Here is a 9,438-nt window from a genome sequence, read left to right as displayed (position 1 = left end):
CCCAACCCGGGGCTCTTCACTTCGCCTTCCTCGCTTCATTCAGCTCCTTGAGAAAGGTAAGCACCATTCTAAGGGATCTCTTCCCTTGGAAATTTTCCCTTGGAAAATTCCAGTCTCTCTTTTCTGCTGGTGTTAATCAAGGTTGGGACAATCCATAAGGATTCTAAGATTCTAAATAATTGGGCTATTTTGTGATGGTTTTATTTTTAGTTGGTGCTGGGCATTCATAAGTTCAAAATGGTAAAATCATTCTTTGTTCTTAGTAGAAATTAGAAAAAATTTGAATTAGAAGCAAAGCAGCATCCAAAACCTTGCAGAAGGTTTGTTCAGCCAATAAGAATTTTCTATGGGTGGGAATGAAGTACAAGAAATTAGGAATGAGACCTCAGGAGAGATGACAGGTCAGAGAGCGAGTAATTTACAAAAACACTGATGAGAAGGAAGGACAACCAAGACTTGAGACATAACAATTATTTTCCTCCACATGTCCAACTGTGAAATATTTTAACCTTTGAATTTCTGCCTTTTGCTCACTCCTCAGTACCCACTGACCTCCAACCCCTACAAGATGTCCTGCTACGACCTGTACCCCTCCGCTGCCTGCGGCGCCCTCCGGCCCCAGCCCCTGGCTGACAGCGGGAACGAGCCGTGCGTCCGCCAGTGCCCCGACTCCACCACCGTGATCCAGCCTCCCGCCGTGGTGGTCACCTTCCCCGGGCCCATCCTCAGCTCCTTCCCGCAGGATTCCGTGGTGGGATCTGCTGGAGCTCCCGTCCTCGCCGCCTCTGGCACCTCCCTGGGCTATGGGGGTTATGGATCCCTGGGCTATGGGGGTCTCTATGGATATGGGGGTTACGGCTCTCTGGGCTATGGGGGTCTGTATGGATATGGGGGTTATGGATCCCTGGGCTATGGGGGTCTGTGGGGCTATGGGGGTCTGGGGTCCTGTGGGGGCTACCGGGGTCTGTATGGCTCTGGCAGACTCTTTGGCTCTGGCTATTGCAGCCCCTACTCCTCCTGGTACGGCCGCTATGGTCGTGGCTACTGGGGCTCCTGCTAAACCCTGAGGAAAACCCTCTGGATGATGTAGAAGGCCAAAGCGAAATTCAGATTTTTCTTCCCTTTAAATTCTGTCCCGATACCTCCATGAGTTCAATTCCTTGTTATCTTCTTTATCACCACTGTGGGTGAATGCAGTGACAGACTGAAGTGTCTTTCAAGCTCTGCCTGTATTTACAGTCCTGATGTTACCATGTTGTTTGTGTTCTTTTCATTCTCATTAAAACTGTTGCATCACTGAAAATCCTCGTGTTGGGCTTTTGTGTCCTCACCCACCCTGAGTTTGCCAACCTTGCTGGGTAAAGCTCCCTGCTCTGCATGAAGCTGCAAAAACATTGAGCAAACCCTGCCCAGAGGGAAAAGTCTCCATGGAGAGCCTTTTACCCATGAATTTACAATTTCAGTAAATTTACATTTACGGAATTACAATGTGGTCACAGCATGTGGCCAAAGGTGATCAGAAGTTTCCTCTACATGTTGAGCCCTGTGTGCAGAGGGAATTTCTTTAAATCCACATTAAGGACATCATGAGTGGTCATGGAATCACTGAATTGGGTTGGAAGAGCCTTGAAGATTGTCAATACCATGTGTTTAATTTATTTATATATTAAATAGAAATGGAATTTTGTCCATACTTTATAAGTAGCCTAAAACCCAGCAAAAGCACTGCACCATAAATGTCATTATCTTCTTGTGTCATCAGCAAAGCACAAAGCCACCTCCTGATTCAGCCAGATCCTTATCTCACAGGGAGTTTTCCTCATCTGGTTCAGCTGCCAAAAGATCTCAGGGTACACATTTTCCCGCAGCAAAACGATTTGTCGAACATCACCATGTTTAGAGAAAATCTGACCAGAAAACCAAAGGAAAAACTTGAATTAAAAAAGGCAAAAGCTGCTGCAAAATTGAATGACTCTCAGCAGAACCCAGAGATTCCCCAAATGACAGGCGGAGTCGATGTTCTGTGTCCTGCCAGGACCTGAAAAATAAGTTTGAAAAATCTGTCTACCTCCTGCTAGGACCTGAAAAATCAGTCAGAAAATCTCTACCTCCTTCCAGGACCTGATAAATCAGTAAGAAAAATCTGTCTACCTCCTGCCAGGACCTGATAAATCTGCCAGAAAAATCTGTGGTGGTGAAGAGCAGAGTAAGAAAAGCTCAGGTTACAAAAGGAGCCCTTAAGCAGGATTTAAGCCAGGCTCTAATGGAGATCCCGTGGTGTTTCCAGAGGGAAGGGACAAAGGATCCCTGTGATGACACTGAACGGTGGCTGAGCCACCACCCTCGGGTCAGGGCAATCCTTGAGTTGGTCATCAGGAAATGTGACGGCCATCAGGTGACACGAGTGTGGCCATCACCCAGCAGAACCTTCTGAAGGACAAGGGGAAAAGCTTGGAAATCTCATGGAAATGGGAAAATCCGGTGTCCAGCTCTGGGACCCTCGTGTCAAGGGGGACATTGAGGAGCTGGAGGATGTCCCGGGATGGGAACAGGGCTGGAGCAGCTGGAAAAGGGAATGGAGAACCCTGAGGGAGCTGGTTTGGGGCAAAGACTGGAGAAAAGGGAGATCCAGGGGGAATTTGGGATCTGCCAGAGGGGATTTGGGATCTGATCCCAGGGAACAGGGCCAGGACAAGAAGGAATGGCTTTGAGCTGGAAATTTGAGGAAATTCTTCCTGAAAAGGCTTTGGAAGGGGCTGCCCAGGGAGGGTTGGAGTGGCCACCCCCGGCAGTGTCCAAAGAATTCCCGCACATTGGTCTGGATGACCAGGTGAGGGTGGTCCCAGCTGGACTCGGTGACCTCGGAGCTCTTTCCCAACTAAAATAACTCTGGGATTCTGTGAAACTCCAGGCAGTTTCGAGGAGGGGCTTTTGATCCGTCCCGTGAGCTGCTGCAGACCGCGAGGCTCCCATTAGCGCGTTCATCACACCTGGGTCACCTCGCGGTGACGAAAGCGTTTTGCTCAATATTTCTGTTTATGAGTTGATTCAAATTCTGACGCTGCACGAAATGCAAATTACAACCCAAAGATTTCTTTCATCTCAGCACTTTAATTGGCCGAGATTCACACCTGGTAACGTTCCATGAAACACATTCAGAATGACGGCGCGGATTCTGCTGCTTCATTTATTCTCCTCTCATTAGCTGGCATAATGATGCTGGCTCAGGTGTTAATCGTCATTTTCATCTGCTTGAAGGTGCAAGATTTTTTTCTTTCTTCTTCACCCATGGTAGATAAAAAATTGATGAAAACCTCAGTGCCTTCCTTGTGAAATCAGCAGCTTTTATGTGTTGTTGGAATCTGGATTTGGACAAAACCATTCAGAACTTTTCAGAGGAAATGACAGATATTTTTTAAACCATCCAGATCTGTGTTTTGTCTCACAGATGTTCAGGCTACAGAGAAAATGTGAGTTAAAACATCAGCACTGAAGAAGAAACTCACCCAAATAATTGAAAATTTAAATTAGATGAGAAAATCCACTGAGGTGAGAAGCCATGAGGTGGTGAAGGGAACAGAAAGAGTTCACTCGGACAATTTTTTTTAATGTTTATTTTTTATTTTTAATAATAATTGTAAGACTAATTTTAATTACATTTCAAAATGCTGGGCTGTTAGAACACAACCACATTTTTATATTGCAATTGTCACACCCCATTTCATGCATAAACTATTAAGGAGGGTTTGGGAATTGCTTAAAAACACACCCCAAAAATATTTGGACACCTTTTGGGGAAAATTATTCCTGTAATCCCCTGGGGACATCCTGAAGTTTGGAGGAAAGAACCTCCCAATTTCAGTGTAACTTTGGTAGGAATGTGTTTATTTAATAACTTATCCACAGCAAATGATGGGGTTTAAGGTGGGACCTGGCAATGTTCATCTGTGGAAAAAACCACTAATATCCGTCCAGAAAAAAAAAAAAGAAAACTCAACAAAAACAACCAAAACAAACTAACCAAACTTTGATTTAAACCCTGTTTTAGGTAGTAAAATATTGTGTTTTCTGCATTGAGGAAAATTGGGAGTTCCCATGGAGCAAATCCATGGTTCCCACAATGACCTGAGGTTTGTGGCTGCGGGTGCAAAACCCACTGGGAGGCTTCTTGCACCTCTCCAAGCATTCCATTGCAAAATCTGGGAGCAGAAGTGACGAGAGCCAAGATCCGGAGCCGCAAATCCCAAACCTGTGCACGGCAGCAGGTTCTGACTCTGATTAAAAGTCATTAATGAAGATAATGAAGGAAGGGCTCAGCAAATGGGATTTAATTCCCGCTGGGAGGGATGGAGCTGCTCCGTCAGGATCCGAGATGAAAGGGAGCCGGCAGCTGGAATGTGCTGGGCAGAGGTTCAGGGTGGTTTTGCAAAGCCAGGGGAGTTTCGTCACTTTGGGGAGTGATATGGGCTCGTCCGAGGTGGCGACTCCCGGGCTCGGCGTGTTCACCCCGGGGCATCCCAGGCTTTGTATAAAAGCAGAAGCTCTGCGGAGCTTTTCCATCGCTCTCCTGCTTTTCTCCTCTCCATCAGGTAAGTCCGATGCCTTTTCATTCCTCTCCCAGCTCCAAAATGCCTTTGCTTGCTGATTTTTTTATTCCAGTTGCTGTTTGCAACTGTTACATTAATTTTCAGGGCTTTATTTTTCCTGTGTTCTTTTTATCCTTTAAATTTTCATTTTTGCAGTATCCTGACAAGCATTTTACTGCAAGGCTTTAGGAGTCAAATCCATGCTAGGCATTTTTTATTCGGGATTTTTTTTTCCTGTTATTTGTATTTGGCTATTCTTGGACTGACAGCAGAATGAAAATTCAGGATGGCACAAGCTTTAAAATGTTGAATTTTCCTGGATTTCAGTCCACGACTGAATCAGGGAAATTTGTCCATGTCCTGAGCTATCCAGCTGAAGAAAGCATTCTATTTTAATTACAGTCATTTATATAAATAAAAATATAAAAATACTTAGTTATTTTCACCACAGTCAAAACCGAGAAGAGTAGACTTGTGTTCTGACCCAGTGAATAAAATAATATTTCTAATTTTTAATGGGAAAAAAACATTAAACTGAAGGCTTTTATGCCCTGATATCCAGGTGGAAAAATGTTTTAAATCCATATTTTTATCTGATGAAGGAATTGTGCTCCTTCCATCCCATCTCCATCCCACCTCAACCCCATCCCATCTCCCTCCTCTCCCATGTCCATCCCACTCCATTCTTTCCTATCCTGTCTCCATCCTGTTTCATTCTGCTTCATCCCATTTCCATCTCCATTCCATTTCCAATGCCGTCACATCTCCATCCCATTTCCATTCCCATTCCCATCTCCATCTCCATCTGCATCTCCATCCCATCCCATCCCATCTCATCCCATCCCATCCCACTTCCATCTCCATCCCATTTCCAATGCCGTCACATCTCCATCCCATTTCCATTCCCATTCCCATCTCCATCTCCATCTCATCCCATCCCATCCCACTTCCATCTCCATCCCATTCCCATCTCCATCTCCATCTCCATCTCCATCTCCATCTCCATCTCCATCCCCATCCCATCCCATCCCATCCCATCCCATCCCATCCCATCCCATCCCACTTCCATCTCCATCCCATTTCCAATGCCGTCACATCTCCATCCCATTCCATCTCCATCTCATCCATCCCATCCCATCCCATCCCATCCCATCCCATCCCATACCACTTCCATCTCCATCCCATTTCCATCTCCCATCTCATCCCAACCCCAAACCTGCTCCTATCCAACCCCAATTTTTCCCCCGGGGATGTCTTCCCCCATTTCCCAGCTCCCCCAAACCCCCACCTACCCCTTCCACAGCTCCTCAGTTTTCAGCATCTCCTTCTCTGCCTTCCAGGACCCTCCGCCCCAGCCAGGAAATGTCCTGCTACGACCTCTGCCCCACCACGGGCGGCATCTCCTGCCCACAGCCCGTGGCCAACAGCTGCAACGAGCCGTGCGTCCGGCAGTGTCCGGACTCCACCGCCCTCATCCAGCCTCCCCCGGTGGTGGTCACCTTCCCCGGCCCCATCCTCAGCTCCTTCCCGCAGCAGGCCGTGGTGGGATCTGCTGGAGCCCCGGTTTTTGGCGGCTCCCAGGGTTTTGGGAGTCTGTACAGCTCCGCGGCTTTCCCAGGATACGGCGCCCGCTCTGGATACGGGATCTCAGCGCTGGCCGGCGGCTCCTGCGGCCCATCCACGTCACGCCGCTTCAGCCGCCTCTTCCGCGGCTCCTGTGGGCCCTGCTGAGGACATGGGAGTCTCCAGGGAATCCCAGCAATGCCCAAATCCACGGCCACGAGTGTGAGGGGTCGGCATTTCCGTGACCCTCTTCGCATTCCCGATCTTTCTCCTACTTCTTGTTCGGCGCCTCCTCATTGTTTGCTCTCGCTGCCTGTTCCGGCATTCCTGATTTATCGGACTGATGTGGGACACCCCATTCCTGATTTATTGGACCAGCGTGGGACAGCCCATTCCTGATGTATCAGACTGATGTGGGACAGCCCATTCCCAATGTATTGGACCAGCATGGAAGAGCCCATTCTCTGCTCTGGCATTCCCAATTTATTGGACCAGCATGGAAGAGCCCATTCCTTGTTCCAGCATTCCCAATTTATTGGACTGATGTGGGACAGCCCATTCCTGATTTATTGGACCAGCATAGGACAGCCCATTCCCTGTTCCAGCATTCCCAGTTTATTGGACCAGCATGGGACATCCCATTCCCTATGGATTTCACCCACAATGACCAATATCCTCGGACAACAGCCAGGAGAAGCCGGCTGAGGACATCTCGGAGCAGGACTTTGGTTGGACTTTCCCCGAAATTATCCGGGAATGGATTTTTCCCCAAAATTGTCCAGGAATTGATTTCCCCCGAAATTGTCTGAGAATGGATTTTATCCTAAATTGTGCAGGAATTGATTTTCCGCCTTCTGTGATCTGTGGCTTTGCAAAGGGGCATTTCTTGCTCAATAAAACTTTGTTGCATCACACGGCAGCCTCCTGGTTTTTCCTTTTTTCCCCTTTTTCCCCTTTTCCCCCATTTTTTCCCTTCACCCACTGATCTGGTCACAGGCAGGTCCAAAGGTCATCCAGTCCAACCCCTCTGGTTTTCTCTCACTAGATGAGGTTGCTCAAAGCCCCTTGAACACACCAAAAATCAAAGATTCCAGACATTCCTATTTAATTAAATAAAAAAAATTAAAAAAGGAGGGAATGAGCTAAAAAAATATTTTCTTAAGGAGTGTGCCTGAGAGAGAATTTCATTTAAAACACCTGAAAAATTGGAAGGGCAGCTCCTCCAATTGCAAAATGAGCAAAATGGCAAATCCTCCCTTTGCCAATCCCACCATATCCCTAGGCCTTTGTTCCTGAAGGGAAATTGCCAGCCCGGAGCACCTAAAATCCCATTAAATAAAGATTTTGCCAGTCTGCAGCACCTAAAAACCCATTAAATAAAGATTTTGCCAGCCCAGAGAACAGAAAAACCACTAAATGAACATTTAACCCATTAAATAAAGTCTGGAAATCAAACACGAAAGGTTTAATTGCCATCGGGATCTGCCCCGAGCTGGGATTCGGCGTTTGCAACGCCTTTAATGAGTCAGCTGCTGATTGCATCTCAATTAACAGCTCTGCCCTTGTCCCGGGACTGAACACTGGGTAAGACAAGGGTACAGTGACCTCTGGGGTTCAGAGCAGAGTTTTTCTCATCCTCGGAGTTTTCTCCTCGCTCCCAGGAATTCCCTTTTTTGGGTGGCAGGTGGATCAGGAGCCTCAGTTGCTGCCATCAGAATTTTTCTGTTCTGTTTTTCTTCAAATTGTGCCCAAGAACTTCAGGAATTGCCACGGACACATCTCAGTGTTGCAGTGGCCAGAAAATGATGATTTTTTTTATCAAATTGTCTCCCTAATTATGGGTCACAGGACCAGAGGCTGCTCCAAAACAGAGATGGAAAAAAGAGGAGAAAACCGCCTAAATTTTGAGCCATTTTTGGATCTTTCTCCTGTGTTTCTTTCTTTTCCTTCCAAGCCCAGGGAGAATGAAGGAATTAAAGATTAAAGAACTGTCCTTTGGGGTTTCATAGAACCAGAAAATGGTTTGGGTTGGAAGGGACCTTGAAGATCTTTGATTTATGGGCAGGGACTCCTTCCCACATCCCAGGTTGCTCTCACTCGTTCTTGGACAATTCCAGGGATGGGGGCAGCCAGAAATTCCCTGGAAAAGAGAATTTCCCCACCCTCCCAGGGGAGAGCGGGTTGCTCTGCAGGGAACACTTTAACAATTCTATAATTTATTTTAATTTATTTATGGGAAAGTTCAAGGAACTCACAGAATTCCACCCAAAAAAATTGCCTTTCAGGTAAAAAAATTCCTGCGGGAATTTTCAAGGGAAGTTTTCCAAGGAAAGTTTTTCCCCTCAGGCTGTTTTTAAACAATTTTAAAAACTGTGAAATTACCGTGCGGGGATGTAATTACATCGGAGCCTGGGGCAGGCATTGAGACACAAATAATCCGAGTCACCCGTGTTTGACTTTCTTTGGGAACAGGGAACAGCCACGCCTGCCCTGAGGGAAGATCTGAACGGGATTGGGAGAGTTCCAAAACCTCTTTATCCCTCTCGGAATGACTTTGTGTCACCGCCGAAAGGACCTGGGCACCTTCCGGGGGTGGAAAGGCACCAGAAGCCACTGCACTCACCCAGACTGGCAGAAAACCCCCAAAATTATGGATAAAAACCACAGGAAAACTCTGGATTTTAATGCACAATGGTTTAATGAGAAAGGAGGAAGCGAAATATCGCGGTGAGGATGGAAAACCCCGGGAGAAATGAAGGAAAGAATCGCTCCAGGGCTGGGCATTCCAAGGGGATGAGTCCTGGGTTTTTGGGTGTGGGAAGGTGACACAACCTCATCCCACTTTCAGCCAGGCAGGGATCATGGATGGGACCATTCCGAGGTCGGGAATAAAAAAGGAAAGAAAAAGAAAAGAGAATTTACATAAAAGTGCGAAGCTGAGGATGCTCCGGGAACTGCCGGGATTTGGGGCTGAGGATGCTCCGGGATCTGCTGGGATTTGAGGTTGAGAATGCCCTGGGATCTGCAGGGATTTGGGGCTGAGAATGCTCTGGGATCTGCAGGGATTTGGGGCTGAGAATGCTCTGGGATCTGCCGGGATTTGGGGCTGAGAATGCTCTGGGATTTGCAAGGATTTGAGGTTGAGAATGCTTTGGGATCTGCAGGCATTTGGGGCTGAGGATGCTCCGGGATCTGCCAGGATTTGGGGTTTGGGATGCTCCAGGATCTTCCAGGATTTGTGGATGCTCCGTGGTGACTCTTGGCTCCTTCCCGCTCATTCCTGAGATGT

The 9,438-nt window shown here is 47.2% G+C and overlaps 2 protein-coding genes across 2 annotated transcripts; both read left to right on the top strand.

Moving 5' to 3' along the window:
* Positions 1-568: 568 nt before the first annotated feature.
* LOC135457752 (scale keratin-like) lies at positions 569-1,060 on the top strand. Its single transcript, XM_064732481.1, has one exon. It carries the CDS (start codon positions 569-571, stop codon positions 1,058-1,060), a length of 492 nt encoding a protein of 163 aa, XP_064588551.1.
* A 4,888-nt stretch (positions 1,061-5,948) lies between these two features.
* On the top strand, positions 5,949-6,317 carry LOC135457805 (scale keratin-like). Its single transcript, XM_064732576.1, has one exon. The coding sequence runs from the start codon at positions 5,949-5,951 to the stop codon at positions 6,315-6,317; it is 369 nt and encodes a 122-aa protein (XP_064588646.1).
* The last annotated feature ends 3,121 nt before the right edge of the window (positions 6,318-9,438 follow it).

Source organism: Zonotrichia leucophrys, chromosome 25, assembly GCF_028769735.1.
Source record: "Zonotrichia leucophrys gambelii isolate GWCS_2022_RI chromosome 25, RI_Zleu_2.0, whole genome shotgun sequence".
NCBI lineage: Eukaryota > Metazoa > Chordata > Aves > Passeriformes > Passerellidae > Zonotrichia > Zonotrichia leucophrys.
Note: the sequence above shows the minus strand (reverse complement) of the source record. Positions and strands in the feature narration are given on the sequence as shown.